This window comes from Vulpes lagopus, chromosome 5, assembly GCF_018345385.1.
Source record: "Vulpes lagopus strain Blue_001 chromosome 5, ASM1834538v1, whole genome shotgun sequence".
NCBI lineage: Eukaryota > Metazoa > Chordata > Mammalia > Carnivora > Canidae > Vulpes > Vulpes lagopus.
The window spans coordinates 63,984,924-64,001,465 of record NC_054828.1 but is presented as its reverse complement, the minus strand read 5'-3'; the positions used below and the strand labels follow the sequence as shown (position 1 = coordinate 64,001,465).

At 33.1% G+C, this 16,542-nt stretch overlaps 1 protein-coding gene across 6 annotated transcripts in view; it reads left to right on the top strand.

Annotated features, from left to right (window-relative positions):
* The window catches only part of USP15 (ubiquitin specific peptidase 15), a 121,850-nt gene that overhangs the window by 93,664 nt on the left and 11,644 nt on the right, over positions 1 to 16,542 (top strand). For 3 of the 6 annotated variants that reach the window (XM_041755030.1, XM_041755029.1, XM_041755031.1), the window contains 7 exons: positions 7,313 to 7,486; positions 9,622 to 9,780; positions 9,860 to 10,084; positions 14,860 to 14,943; positions 15,034 to 15,128; positions 15,229 to 15,420; positions 16,277 to 16,392. In XM_041755030.1, coding sequence (XP_041610964.1) covers positions 7,313 to 7,486; positions 9,622 to 9,780; positions 9,860 to 10,084; positions 14,860 to 14,943; positions 15,034 to 15,128; positions 15,229 to 15,420; positions 16,277 to 16,392 — 1,045 coding nt within the window. Of the gene's footprint in view, positions 1 to 1,002; positions 1,149 to 7,025; positions 7,046 to 7,312; positions 7,487 to 9,621; positions 9,781 to 9,859; positions 10,085 to 14,859; positions 14,944 to 15,033; positions 15,129 to 15,228; positions 15,421 to 16,276; positions 16,393 to 16,542 lie in introns of those variants that run through there. The other 3 variants (XM_041755032.1, XM_041755033.1, XM_041755034.1) reach the window with 3 other exon arrangements.

Genomic DNA, 16,542 nt, shown 5'->3' with positions numbered 1-16,542 from the left:
TTCATTGAATTTAAGTAGTATATGAAGAAGAAATTACCTAGAATTTGAAGAAAAGAGTAACAGCAGGAACTTTAAATGAAACTTAGTTTTATTTAGATCTTAAGTATAGCACCCAGATTAATGACAGATGTTAAATTTGTTAGAACAATATCCTTGTCGAATTCAAAACTGCTGCCTTTGAAAACTATTTTATGTAAAATTCCAATATTTTAAGTTGAGTATTAAGTTGACTAGTTGGAAGGAGGAAAGAACCATTAAGTTTTTTTTTAATAAATGAATTAAAGTTACATCCACTTATATTTTACTTACCTAAATTTGTTTTTGAAAGAGAGCTTGAAAAGAGATTGGAAATGAAAAGCAAAATAGAGCGATTGTTTGCTTTCCTAAAATATGTGGAGAAGCTTTAGAATTGATCTCTCAAATGTAATGAGATTTGCCTTTCCTAGGAAAGTAACAAAGTAACAAAAGTAATAAAAAATAAAATACCAAGTGTCTTAAAAATAACTCATTTTAATTTTTTACTTGATGAGGACACAGGCTTATATTTATAGATTTTCATTGTAAAAGTCTACATCACTTTCGTTTCTCATCCACTATTTCATTGCAGAACTAGAGCCAATATCCCAATATTAACAGAATGCTTCAGAATTTTTCAGTACCTTTTCAGAATGTTTATACAGTTGTCATGACAAAGTGAAAATCAATAGCATGGCAAATCTGAAAATTCTAATCCCATCTAATCTTAAAATCCAGGAAAAACATATTGGGTTATTCTAAGGTAACCATGGATTACTTCAGGTTTTATTTTTAAATCATAAGAAAATAAAATGGTTTCCTCATTTTAGATTGGGTTTTTATTTTTAGTATTGGTTAGTTTGAAGGTGTAGCTACTTTTTTTAAAGGGTTGTGAGTGGCATTACATTTTGATCAGTTACAGAATGAGTTACACAACTCAAAGCTTTAGGTAATCAAAAATTAAGTTTGTTTTCTTTCCTGTTCTAGTTACCGGTTTACTAAAATAGTGAGCATACATGATCACTTGAAAATTGGGCTTCTGGAGCACCTGAACAGAAAGGGAGTGGTTCATATTCAGCATTACAAAAGACAACTTTCTCTTTTTGAAGGGGATTACTTTGGCTATTTTCCAGGTACTGGGGAAATTCCAGATTCATTACAAGTTATTGGGATGGCTATTAATTATTCATTTCCTAAAATATGTTGATTACAGACTTGAGATTTGGTTATACAGTAGAACTTTATTTCACTTCATCAGTTTAAAAAATAATATGGAAGTTTATAGTGAAATACAAAATTGAAACTTACATGAGTCACATATTTTTTCAGAGAACTCTAGAAACATCACTCTTACTGATCACAACATATTTAATGGAAGAACTTATTGAAAATAATGTAAGAGCAATAGGATTTGTATATATGTGTATAAGGAAAAGTTATGGGCAGAACATTGTAGCTTTTCCAACTAATTAAATAATGAAAGAAAATCATAACCTCACATAATATTACAATTTTAGATATATGGAAATTTATAACTAGAGAGTTTTTCATAGAGAATTATAACTTCATAAAATAGTTGAATGATATATGCATTCTTTTAAAAAAAATAGTTCTTCATGGTGGCAGTGATTAAAGTTCTATATATATATTGAATCGTAGAGCTGAATGTCCACTCAATGAGACATTTGATTATTTACAAGAATTCTCTTTAGAATTTTTATGTTTGGGTTGAAGATTTGGGGAAGAGTCTTTATAAAAATCTGTTTCCAAGTATTTTTCCTTTACATATCTTTTACTTTTATCGATTTATCTTGATAGTTTGGAGCATTCATTATAGCTGTTTTCCTTCATTAGGAAAGCCTGCCTGGGGCATTATTTGGACTTTTATTCTTTGAACTTTTAGAACTTTCAAATACGTTATAGTTCTATAATGGTACAATTCAGTGTTTTCACTTTAGTATTTTCCTACTGCTCTCAATTTCTCTAAGGACTGTTTCCAGTCTTTCTACTGTACAAGTTTTCATTCATTCAACACACTTTTATTAATGTATGTGTCAGGCATTGTGCTATATAGACTCTGAGGTACAAAAGTGGGTTAGACTGGATACTACTCTTAAGATAAGTACAGTATAAGTGAGCTCAAGATACAGTGTTACTTTAGAGGAAGGAATATTAGTTCTTCCTTGAGATGCTGAGGAAGATGTAATGTTTTTAAGAGATTCTGAGATAAGTGTTAAAGAATGAGTAGGAATTTCTTACAGGAGAATATTCTAAGAAAGGGAGTTAGTGGTACATGCTAAGGTTCGATCTTAATACATTAAACTAAGGACTATGTCTTAAGACTCCTAATTCAGATTCACATTCAAGAATACTCTTTATTACAGTTTCTATTGTAAATGCATAAGCAAGCGCAAGTAGAGAACCACAGAACCACTTTTAGGAACAGATGCTTAGCAGTCATGTCTGCTTACAAAATGATTGGCTTGCACATTCCCAGGCAGTATCTCATTCTTCATGGATCAATAATTTTTCATACTAGCTTATATCCTGAACCTTCTAGTTAACCAACTAGTCATTTTATCACAAAAGCTAATAAATTAATGAATGCCAGAACTCTAACATATACTAAATATGAAATTTAGTTTTTTTTAATCCTTAGATCTTCAGATCCTCTTGTTGAATTCACATACTATAAATTTGCCTAGGAATCATAAAAAATATTTAAGTATAGAAATATTTATCCTAGTTAACAAGTGCAGTTTTGCTTGTTCATTATTGTTAGTTTTATTTATTCTCTTTTACATTAAGAACTGAAACTATTGGTGCAGAATTCTTTTCTTCATTCTGATTATTGCTTTACTTTTAGCTTGGTATTTGACAAAATTCTACCCAATTTTGGGAACAACTATAGGCACCATTATGATAAACAAAATGTGGCTTAAGATACATTTTTTATGATCAGTCACAATACCTCGTATTTGGACCTCATTTTTTTGGTAATGAGTTGTAAGAGGTAGTTCTCCCTGAAATACTGAGGTGTTGGTATTTGTCAGTGGCAGGGAGTTGAAATCTGAATTAACAGAGTTGGAGCTCAGTATGTCATGTGACTGATAGAATGTCACAAAGTTTATAGGTAGCCACAGAAATAACGTACTAATATTGTTGATCTAATCCCTTTTGTTTCAATGATAGATTTATATCTATATTCTCAGATTTTACTAGGAAAAACCGTGTATGTTAAGAAAGGATGAGTTTTGTTCTGTTTCACAGTTCAAGAATCATGGAGAGTGAAAAATATATCCACATAGGCGCGCAGTACATGTCGTGTAATTTTAGGTCCATATTACGTCACTCAGTAAAGTATTTTACAGGCTAGAAAGGAAATGCCTTATGTCTACCTATGTAGGGCTTTTAATATATATATGTCTTAGGAAAGGAATTGTTTTGGGACAGTCCCAGTCAGACAGAAGAGTGATGTTTGTTATAATAGAGGAATTTTGAGAGAGATACTTTAGACGTATGGTTATGTTGGTTTTTATTATTGAACTAATCAAAATTTTTATTCTTAAAACATTGTATTTAATGGCAAGAAGTCCAAGTGTCCAGTGTTCTTTTAACTGTCAAAGATGTATATGTTTCTAAGATAGCCTCATGTTAAAAGATAGAATGAGTTGCATAAATTACTGCATTATGATCAATTTTAAGAAATGACCTTCTTTCTTCTGCCACAGTGATGGCACTGAATACTGATAACACTTGAGGCATGGAAATATTTTAGTTGTTTGACCTGTATTCTAATTATACCGTGAAATTTATAGTCAAAATTATAGGAGAACTTACAATATTTTAAGTGGTTTTTATACTATTTCAAGAATAATGTTATTTTCAAGGTAAGAGAGAGAGGTATTTTCAGCATGAGAAAGAAAAGCCTGATATTTTGAGCTATTACAATATTTGCCTTATTAATAGAATACTTAACTGTCTATTAAATTTCTGTATTTATAAAAAAAAATTCTGTATTTATGTGTTTGTATTTATTTTTTTTTAAATGCAGCTTGTGAGTTTCTTAAAGCATTATATTCTGGTGTACACCTGAAACTAATGTAACATTGTATCAACTACACCTACATTTTTTAAAAATTATGTTTAACAACTAGAATGCTCTTTTGGGCCATTTAGGACTTAATGGTTTAAATTTAAATATAAGGGTTATCTCAAAATATATTAGTTATAATATCTTGACACGTAATACAAACAGTAAAACTGGGATTTTTTTTTTTTTGTTATTTAGTTTGTTAATGTTGAATTATTGTCAACTTCAAAATGGCAGGTGTCATTTTGAAAATAATCACTGGTCCCTGTGTCAAGGACTTAAAAAATCCAAAACAGAGACCCACTTAAAGGCAGGTAGTGGACTAAATGAAAAACAAAAGGGAAGGGTTTTTGTTTTTGTTTTTAAGTGTATTATTTTAAAATCTCTGCACTCCATGTGGGACACAAACTCAGGGCTCCAAAATTAAGAGTTGCACAAAAGCATGGGAAAGTTTTTAATAGGTACTATTCTTCTTTTGGCTTAATATTCAGATAAAAGTGCTTGGAGAATCTTTGAGATTATTTATTACCAGCTAATATATTTTTGCCTCATTTAGTAATAATTCATTCAAGAAAATTTTAAGTACTTTGTGCCTAACATTGAAGGAAAAGAGTAAAAAACTAAGAGGATAAAAACATTTGTAAAAAATACAGGCAAAAACATGTTTTATTAATCATGCATTTAATATACACCTGCTGAGTGCTGGAGATATACATATAATTGATATAATGGTTCCTGTTCTCATGAAGGTCTCAGTCCATTTGACAAGACAGACAAACTAAAAATTAAAGTGACAGCGTGTTATAAAATAAGTACTGTAATAAAAGTGAGCATTATGCAATATGGAAACATACAGGAGGAAACACTGTAAGGAAATTTAGGAATATTTCCTACACAGGATACTTGAATCTTGATGGTTTAGTAGAAGTCAGTAAGACAAAGAAGGTGTATTTCACATAGATGGAGTGATATTGCAAATTTACAGAGTGAGAGATTGTATGGAGGTCAAGGAACCGCAAATAATCAAATAAGACTTTGATGGAGTCAGATAAAGGTAAAGCAAAACATGAGGCTACATAGGTAGGCAAAGGACAGACTCTTCCAAAAACTTGAGATTTTATTCTGAAATTGTTATTAAAGGATTTGTAGCAAGGAAATGACATGATTAGATAATAAATTTAGGAAGATCACTCTGGATGCTATTGGAAAGCTACAGAATTTTCAATTATATTTGGAAGCTCTTTGCAAGATATGGATACATGTAAACAGTTAAATGAGAAAATTCAAAAATTATTGTTTTGTACAACTTGATTCTTAGTTTGGTAAAACTATAAATTCTTTGTATAATGGTGTTACAGACAGTAGAGGAATATCAGATTCTTAGTATAACCCTAACCCTGAACTGATCAAATACAAGGATTTGAAAAAACGATAATAAGAAGGATTTGAAAAATAATTGTTGGAAATACTGTCTGACTTCCTCCTCTTTGCCTCATTGACTATATAGTGTTGATCCTATTTGTACTAAATCAAATGATACTACTAAGTAATGGCTTTTAGGGTAGCCATGGTATATTCTGGGTTGCCAGACTGTACCTCTAGTGCTGGGTTTATAACTGAAAAGAACATTTAGTGCAAAAGGAAGAGAATGAATCTTAAAAGATGTGTAAGATTATGAAAAGTTGAAGTATAAAAGGAGTTCAGAAGTAGCAAAGTATCCTTTCCCGAATTGCCTCCTATGCTATAACCTACCTCTGTCTTCCTCTTGCTCACATAAACTTCGTTACTGCTAAAAATGGCTTATTAAGCTAAGGTCTATATACTCTACCCCAAACATTTTAAACTGCTTTTATATTGCTTTCGTTGCTGAAAAATTATAACAAAGTCCGTGACATTATAGACTGCCAATTTGAGGAGTATTATTTTTATTCCATTGAAAATATTAAAATAGATATTATGGTTACTTGCATAAACAAAAATTAATTCATAATTGAAACCACAAAATAGAAGTTAATCATTTATTTCAAAAAAAAGAACATGCCTAATTTTGAAGTTTTAGCCAAACCGTACATGGTATATAGACATAGTTTATGGTACCGAAGTTACTGGAATGAACCCAGCAGGTTGAACTTTTCATAGCTGCCGAGACTTTGATCCCAGACTATTAAACCAAATTAGTGGTAAAGCACGCTTTGAAAAATGTTGATTTTCATTCATAAAAATCTGGGCTCTCCTAAGAATGGGTTTCTATTCCTTCCATGCAAGCAACCACCTTCACTTAAAGTACTTTGCCACTTGACTCCCAAAACAAATTTCTTCCTGCAACAACAACAAAAGACCTATATAACCATATTGTCTGTCAGTCATTACATATTCTTTTTAATGATGCTAGACATCTAGTTGATAAAGTAATATTGGATTCATAATTAAGTCAAATTGTATGGTATTATCAACTTAAAATCATTCATCTTGAGATAAAATATTGTGGAAAAACTGTACTTCTGCCATCTATTTTATTTTAAATCCTAAATTATTTAATTCTAAATGGAAAAGAGTTGGAGAATTAACTTACTCATAGTTTTAATCTTGCCATAAAGGAAAATTGGATTGTTCTGATATTGAAGAACTTGAAGTAAAAGCACACTTAGCCAGAGTTCACATAACAAAAGTTGGTTTCCTTGGGCTCAGCTAACCTGTATTGTCCCTTCTAAAAGTGGTTGACCAAATGGAAAATGTAAAGGCTGCTCTTTCATGATAAGGAATTGGCATTGGAAGCAGTAAATACCTCTTTAAAGTTAATTTCTTGCTTGCACTCTGTCTCAGTTTTTACCTACTCAGGCTAATTTGCAGGTGCCTGGGATGAGTAGACAAACCATAATTTCTACCAATCAAGTAAAAGAAGGAAAGAAAACTCTGAGCTTCTCTCCCAGTTAACAGGTAGTTTGCTGTGGTTAAAATTAATGCAGATTTTACAGCAACAAATATTAGCATTTTCATTTATTATAAGTAATTGATTTGAAATTTGGGAAATGAATAGTTGAGTGCATCATTTGAGTGTTTATTTAACCGGTTACTTATTAGTTCAAGAAGCCATCATTTAAATTTTTCTCTGTATATTGTGGCAAATCAGTTTGTTTCTCTCTTCATTTTAACATGTTTAATGTGTGGTTACTTTCACTTGAAAATGTGTTTTATTCTTTGCAGTGTTTGAGCAACACACCTCCACTTACTGAATACTTCCTCAATGATAAGTATCAAGAAGAACTGAATTTTGACAATCCCTTAGGAATGAGAGGTGAAATAGCTAAATCTTATGCTGAATTGATCAAACAAATGTGGTCTGGAAAATTTAGCTATGTCACGCCAAGAGCCTTTAAGGTTAGTATAGTAAATATATTTTAAGTGAGGGCTGTATCATCCCCAAGAGGACAAAAATAGGTTCTTTGGGGAAGGAGTGACAAAGTCATAACTGTTAGGTTGGTTTGTGGCCCTCCATAGGGACCCAGCACAAATAGATACAAAGTATATATCTCTGCTGTTAAATTTTCTAGATGGGGGGATGGGACAGATGTTTACTTTAAAATGTCCAAAAAGGCTGAGTGAAATAAGTCAATCGGAGAAGGACAAACAGTGTATGTTCTCATTCATTTGGGGAATATAAATAATAGTGAAAGGGAATATAAAGGAAGGGAAGAGAAATGTTGGGAAATACCAGGAAGGGAGACAGAACATAAAGACTCCTAACTCGGGGAAACGAACTAGGGGTGGTGGAAGGGGAGGAGGGCGGGTGTTGGAGGGGAATGGGTGACGGGCACTGAGGTGGACATTTGACGGGATGAGCACTGGGTGTTTTTCTGTATGTTGGTAAATTGAACACCAATAAAAATTAATTTAAAAAAATAAAATAAAATAAAATAAAATGTCCAAAAAGGTTCTGGGGGGTGGGGAGGGCAATAATGAAATAAAGGTTGGAAAACACTGTTATGGTACAAAATGACAAGAGTATGTGTAAGTTGGTTTTAGAATATAGTATCTGAGAAACCTACATTAATTTTTATTACAAATGTAAAGGCTAAATTTGGGCATGTCATCGAAATCTAAGAACTCAGTTTGAGAGTCATAAGTTTGAAAAATTAATGAAATGAAACTGGTATGCAAAACACCATATATTAAGTATTTTTAATATAATCCTTAAACTTTTTTTTTTTTTTTTAATCCTTAAACTTTTAATTTTATTCTTGTGGTTACTTCTCAGAACCAATGAAGCCTCAAATAATTTATTTTGTCATTCAAATAAGAATTGAGCTGAAATTTAGTTTTATATAGTTTAAAAAGTCTTCATATTTATTAACAGGTGAGTTCTATTTTAAAGAGAATAGCAGTTTTCAGCTGTTTTTTTAACACAACTTAAATGATGCTCATATAGACAACTACTAGGCAACATTTTATTAACAATATAGTAGTTCTTAAAAAATAAAACACTACTGTGTTTATCTTCTTTAACTTTCTGAGCTTTGGACAAGCTAGGTTAGACAAACTATTTTACAACCCTTACCAATGATTCCAGTTAGTTTTATTTTACTGGATATTGTCTTTTGAAATTATGTGTAAACAGTCTCTTGATACCTGACTTTTCTTTCACATTTCTTTTCAGTTTTATCAAAAAAATACTTAGTACTGCAAAGACTAGGAAAATTATAAATGAACACAAACATTCCTGTTATCCCTGAGATTTATCCTCTTTAGACACACCAATTAAATGAGAGCTTTGTAATTTTTTTTAGTGATCCAGAAATATTATTGAATTTTAATAGTCTTTAGTATTTCCAAATCCTTTGTACAAAACTTCACCATATTTTCTCCTTGTTCTTTACTCAGGTCAGCATTTCGTTTCTGGGTTACAGATTAGCTATTTATTATTTAGAGGGGATCCCTGAGTGACTCAGCAGTTTAGCCCCTGCCTTCAGCTCAGGGCGTGACCCCGGGGTCCTGGGATTGGGTCCCACATCAGGCTCCCCGCAGGGAGCCTGCTTCTCCCTCTGCCTGTGTCTCTGCTGTCTTACTCTGTGTCTCTCATGAATAAATAAATGAAATATTTAAAATATATGTATATGTATATTTAGATATGTAATTATATTTATGTATGTGTAATTACCATATCTGCCAATGACTGCAAAAGTGCTACAAGTTGATTTTAGCAGTTCATGAATTCACAAAATATGAAATCCATGAATGATGAGAATCAATTTTTTTATTTTTATTTTTTAAGATTTTATTTATTCTCTGTGAGAGACAGAGAGAGAGAGAGAGAGAGAGGCAGAAACCCGGACAGAGGGAGAAGCAGGCTCCATGCAGGGAGCCCGATGTGGGACTCAATCCCGGGTCTCCAGGATCATGCCCTGGGCTGAAAGCAGGCGCTAAACCACTGAGCCATTCAGGGATCCCCGAGAATCAATTTTTTTTAAATCAGTCTTGTCCCTATAACTGATTTTATACTTTTGCTTTTCTTACAGACCCAAGTAGGACGTTTTGCACCTCAGTTTTCTGGATACCAGCAGCAAGACTGTCAAGAGCTTTTAGCTTTCCTATTAGATGGATTACATGAAGATTTGAATAGAATTAGGAAAAAACCGTATATACAATTAAAAGATGCAGATGGAAGGCCAGATAAGGTAAATTTAATGTCATTATTGTCACCACTTTTATAATAATGTGATATCTTTGTGTAATATGTGTCTGGTTTTCTTACAGATAGTTGCTGAAGAAGCCTGGGAAAACCATTTAAAAAGAAATGATTCTATCATAGTAGATATATTTCACGGCCTTTTCAAATCAACTTTAGTTTGTCCTGAATGTGCTAAGATTTCAGTAACATTTGATCCTTTTTGTTACTTAACACTTCCATTGCCCATGAAAAAAGAACGTACCTTGGAAGTATATTTAGTCAGAATGGATCCACTTACCAAACCTATGCAGGTAAGTCATGATTATTTTCTTTGCATTTGTTACTTTTATAAAAACTTAGTGTTGAGACCTTGTGTCTCAAGCACAATTCAGTAATAAGTTTATTTATATAAGAGATTTTACAAGCTAAATACTTTGGGAATTAGTACAATTTTTTAGAATCTTGAAATGGTGAGGGATTTATAAATTATTATTTATAAAAAACAAAATTCTCAGTCTTTTTCTTATGAAAGAAAAATGAGAGGTTGTTCAATTTTGCAGTGTTAAGATAAATATGAGCCTAACAAAGATTTTTCCTATTTTCCAACTTGAACTTTAATGTTAATTGTAAGTTTTTTTTCTAGTGGGCTGTTGGAAGTAAAACTAATACCATACATTTTGATTCATGATTTGATAGTGGTATAATTAAATACCTATAATTTTTAATATACCTTAAGCATCTTAAGAACTCAAAAGAGAAATAGAAATTTAATTCAGCTATAAATATTCGCTTCAATAATGTTCTAAGCAAAGCACTATATTTTCTCCCTTCACTAATCAGTTAATCATTTCCTGACACTTGAATCACCCTAACAAAAGTAGTTCCTTACTCTTCTACTTTGAGTGCCCCTAAAATGCTATTATCACATTTATCAAATTTTATTATGACCCCTGGTTTACTTATCTTTTCTCTGTTAGACAGTTCTTTGAAGATAGGAACATTGTAAATCATTGTATTTCCAACCCCCATGACTCGTAGTACTACTAAAGCAGAAGTATTCAAAAATTATATTCATTCAAATATGTGTAGGGCACCCAGTGAAAATGTAAAGCTCTGTTTGGCGGACAGAGCAGACATGGTTCCTGCTTTAGAGGACTGTTGACTAAAGATCTTTAGCTCAGAGTTCTAGCCAGATAGTGCAGTTTCTTAGAGCATAGTTGTATTAGTCTGCTCAGGCTGCTATAACGAAATGCCATACAAACTGAGTGGATTTAAACAACAGAAATTTATCTTCTGATAATTCTGGAGGCTGGAAGTCTAAAATCAAGAGTACTAGCATGGTTGGTATCTAGTACAGACTCTCTTCCTGATTTACAGGCAACCCTATCCTCAGTGTGTTGAGAGAGAATACTGTAGCACACAAGCTCTCTAGCATCTCCTTATAAGGACACTAATCTCATCATGGAGGTTCACCTTTTTGATCTCATGTAAAGCTCCCAAAAGCCCCATCTCCAAATATTGTTACATTGGTGGTTAGGGCTTCAATACATAAATTTTAAGTGGACACAATTCAACCAATAGCAGTATCATGAGATCTGTATGAAAGGTCTGCTTTTGAACAAAGTTATGATCTTACCATTAATTTGGTGGAAGTGTTTGGGTTTACTGTCCACAAGAACATTATAAATGAAGTGTTCCTAGTACAAGTATAGTCCTTTCATTCAAGCTAATTAAAGTCTAGTGAAGATTAGTCGTGCCCTCAGTAATGTAAATTTCCCCTATTTCTTTTGCTCCTTCTTTATGTTTCCTTTACAAACTCACTGATCCTGATGGTCTCATATCAATATTTCATTCAGTAGTACTCAGAATATTGAGTAGGGCCTAGGAAGCCCTGCTTTTATTTTTTGCTAGGGGAATATATGCTCACATTCTCTAAAGTACATTTGTTAAAGACAGTGCTCTCCTATGCCAATAATACAAAAGTAAGCTATATTACATAGGGACAGGTCACATTCAAATTTCACATTAGCTGTAGGCGTGTATTGAATGTTCTCCCATAATTTGGGTTTTAAATTATTTTTCCAGCAATATGAATTTCATTAGTATAACTCTTCTCACTTGGTGGCCAAAAATACAGATTTGTGGAGATCAGAGCCATGGTTAGCATAAGGGAATCGGGCATTTTTTTTCTACTTCAAAGAAGTAACAACTCAAATACAAAATGATAGGCTTGCTAACGGTATGCTTAACCAGCTAGAAAGGAAAGGGAAATTTAGCTGAGTTAACCTACTTGATGAGTTTTCCCATCAGTGAAGTTGATTTAGGTCTTAGAAGTTTATTAGTAATTGTACTAGCATGTATTATGTATTGGATTCTGGTTTTCTGCAAAGTGCTGGAAATACAAAGATATTCCTGGTTCTTGTTCCTGAGAACCTTTTCATACAACGTGAAAAATGCTGTGACAATGCTGTAGGAATATACATACAAAAGGAATGATACACCCAAACTGCCAATGCCTGTGTTGAATCCTGAAGGATGATTAGGTTTTAAATGTATGAAAGCTGGAAATAAAGGCATTGTAGACCAAGAGAGTGGCATATACAAAGACCGAAAGGCAAAAGATGACATGGCCCACTTCTGGAAATTAGAAGTAGATAATATGGTAAGCAGAAGAACTCACAAAGCTCATAAAGAACTTTGCTGCCATGATAGGAGGTTTGGACTTCATCCTAAAAATTAGGGGAACCATTAAAGGTTATTAAATAGAGCACTATGTGACCAGATTTTTATTAGAGAAAGAAGACCCAGGCTACTGCAAAGACTGGATTGGAAGAACTTAGGTCGGATATACTAAGACCATGTAAGAGAGTTTTGCAGTGATCACATGACAAATGAAAATGACTAGAACTCTTAAGATTAGTATCAGGGTGACAGAAGAATCAGTTGAATAAAAGAAGTAAAAATGTAAAAAAAAAAAAAAAAAAGTAAAAATGTTTAAGAGTATTCAAAAATGATGCCAAGTTTTTTTGGGTTGCAAAACTGAGGAGACACTGGGTGCTATTTGCCTTAATGGGATATATATAGGAAGCAAGGTTTAGGAAGAAGCCTGTTATAATATTGGATATGTTGTCCTAACATGACCTAAATCTATGTTTAGTACTGGACATGTTGAGGTGCATGAGGAAGATTAGGTAGAGCTTATCAGTAAGCATTAAGTTTATCTATCTAGACTAGAAGAGAGGTGTCTGGTTGAGATAGAAATTGGGCATGAGTTCTATGACAATGATACTGAATGTCTTAGAAGGATGAGATTCCCTAAGGCTAGGGTGACTCTGTAATGTATCATCTAAACTAGAACTCTTTTAAAAATAAAAGGGGCCGATCCTGGAGACCCGGGATCGAATCCCACGTCGGGCTCCCGGTGCATGGAGCCTGCTTCTCCCTCTGCCTGTGTCTCTGCCTCTCTGTCTCTCTCTCTGTGACTATCATGAATAAATAAATAAAATCTTTAAAAAAAAATAAAAGGGGTCATTATTAATCATTATATTACCAGGACAGCAGGTTCATCCAGGGCTGAGACAAAGCAAATTAGAATATATTGTCACCTGCTTTAAAGAGAGCATATAGAATCAAGAAGAGGGTGAAGGGTAAAACTCTAAAGGAGTTTGACAACCTTAGTAATAGGTTAAATAGATGAGGACAGAAAGCTAGGGGTAGATTGATAAGTGAATGGAAAGTGAAGAATTTAAGATAGTCATTATAGACATTACTTTTAACAAGGTTATATTTATAAAGCAGAGGAGAAAGGAGGATAACTAGAGGGGGATTATCAGAGGGAAGGCAATGAGGGACTGGGTTTTTGCATTTTGTTTTTTGTTTTTTGTGGGTTTTTTAAGAGACTGGTAGATTATTCCATTGCTTATGTAAGAATCAAGGTAAAATGACATAAAGGATGATTGCTGGGTTAGGTTCCCAAGGAAGTAGAACAGGATGGGAATCAGAACATAGATGCTAGTGGTAGCCTTAGATGGGAAGGGTAACATCTGGTTCTCTTTCCCTGTGTAGAAAAAAGATGGAGAAAAGGACCTTTTAGAAGTTTGTTCAGGGACACAAAGTTGGATATTTTCCTATCCAGTAGCCTCTACTTTTTTTGGTATTCTGCTGATAGTGAAGGGAGAAATTGCAAAATAAGGAAGCCTAAGGAATGGTGAAGATTGTATATAGTTACTGGGAAAAATGAAAGAAGAAGCAAATAAGGGATGCACAGAATTTCTGGCTAGTGTTGAACAATCTGTTAAGATTTAAGCACTGTGGATTTGTAGCAAACCAGTCTCTAAAATTGGTCAGTTTTCTCCAGCATATCTGAACAGCTCCAAGAAAGTATAGCAAGAATAAAATTGAATAACAAAATTGTTAAACGTTTTGCAGTGGAGTATTGAAGTGATGGATCCTGTGGGATCTGGATGGAAGGGCGTGAAGACAGTAGGAAGCTGGTAAACCCGGAGAAAATTAAGAATTAAAACTAGAATTCTAAATGCAAGCCAAGAATGGGAAAATGAGTTTCCAGGAATAATAATTAGCTGTCAGTCAGTCAGTAGCCTGTTAAGAGGTTTAAGATATCAGAGGTGGGGCAAGTTTATGACAAGGTGCAAGAAGTGAACTACAGTTGAATGTAAGTGTGGGTCTCGGAATCAAAGAGCGAAGGAACGATAAGGCGAAGATAAATTATCCATATAGACATTATCAGCCAGGGGGACGCCTGGGTGGCTCAGCAGTTAAGCATCTGCCTTTGGCCCAGAGTGTGATCCTGGAGTCCCGGGATCGAGTCCCACATCAGGCTCCCTGCATGGGGCCTGCTTCTCCTCTGCATGTGTCTCTGCCTCTCTCTATGTGTCTCTTATAAATAAATAAATAAAATCTTAAAAAAAGACATTATCAGCCAGGATTAATGATAGGATTGGAGACGGACACTGTGAACCAAATACCAAGCGAATGTGAGGAGGCAGCCATGAGGTCATTTTCATCTACTGAGTATTTCTTCCAAAGTAATAAATTCATTACAGTTTTTTTTGTTTTTGTTTTTTAGTACAAAGTGGTTGTCCCCAAAATTGGAAACATACTTGATCTTTGTACAGCATTGTCTGCTTTGTCAGGAGTACCTGCAGATAAGGTAATGTGTTTCTGGGTTTGAAGTATATAAGTTGGAGTTTAGTGTTTCAGTGATGTAAAACCAGCCTAATAGAAATATGTTTCCTTTTAGATGATAGTTACTGATATATACAATCATAGATTTCACAGAATATTCGCTATGGATGAAAACCTTAGTAGTATTATGGAACGGGACGATATTTATGTGTAAGTATAAAATTCGTTGTGCAAAATATTACTTGGGAAAAAATTCAGAGGGAATAACATAAAAGTTTTCAGAGTTTTACAGTCAGTTTTGTGCTTACAGGTTTGAAATTAACATCAATAGGACAGAAGATACAGAACATGTGATTATTCCTGTTTGCCTAAGAGAAAAATTTAGACACTCAAGTTATACTCACCATACTGGTTCTTCACTTTTTGGCCAGCCTTTTCTTATGGCTGTACCACGAAATAATACTGAAGATAAGCTCTATAATCTCCTGCTTTTGAGAATGTGGTAAGTGTCACACAATTCTACATTAACAAAATGAGTGATAGAATAGTTAATAAAAGTAAATATGTGGTGTACTATCTGAATATTTTGGTAAGCTTGTATTATTTCAACTTTGTTTAAACAGGTAGCAATTTTAAAAATCAAATTATAGTTTATTTCAGTTTCTTGACCATGTAAAAACACATTACTGAGGTAATTGCAAACCCAGAAAGCATGAATTATTTTAGCTGTTTTAAACTAGAAGTTTACAGTTGGAAAAAATAGGAATTTCTCATGTATGCACTCTGAAATTTTAACAAGATTCGGATGCTTCATTTATTTATACAGATTGTTCAAGAACTCCTGCTAATGGTTTTATTTAAAAGGATAAACTTTCATGGTTGATAGTATTTTAAGGCAACCCCTTTTTGTCTTCCTAAAACCTTGATTTGAATTATAACATAACCAGACTGCCATTTGATCCCTTATATTTTATCTTTTGTAACTGACATATTTAGTAATACCTATTTTAATCATTACAGTCCCATAATCCATATATAAAGATCACATTATACAGTTAAAAGTAATCTAAATGAGGGTATTTATATAATAATTCTAAGTCAAGAAATTATTTGCCACAAACTTATTTAACACAGAAAGGTGTTAAATACTTGGAAGTAACAAATTACCTTCTTTCCTTTTATAAAGACAACCAAAACAGAAATGATTAGTCACTTGCACTTACGGTTCTATTATCCTAAGTTTGATTTATCCTTGAATCTACTAAGTGCTCATTAAAAATGTTTGTTTTACTGAAAGAATGGAAAACTTTAAGTTTTTACCTTCATAGAACTAAATTTGATTTCTGATTTTATTTAAGCCGATATGTCAAAATTTCTACTGAAGCTGAAGAAACTGAAGGATCCCTACACTGCTGTAAGGACCAAAATATTAATGGGAATGGCCCAAATGGCATACATGAAGAAGGCTCACCAAGTAAGAATTCCCTATTAAATTATAAAACCTTTCACCTGGATTGTTGCCTCAGAAAAAAAGATGGGAGTTAAGGAGCTAAAAAATCTCTTCAAGCCTGGGAGAAATAATGTTAATATTAATAACTTTTAAATGTAGCTCTGGGTTTGTTTA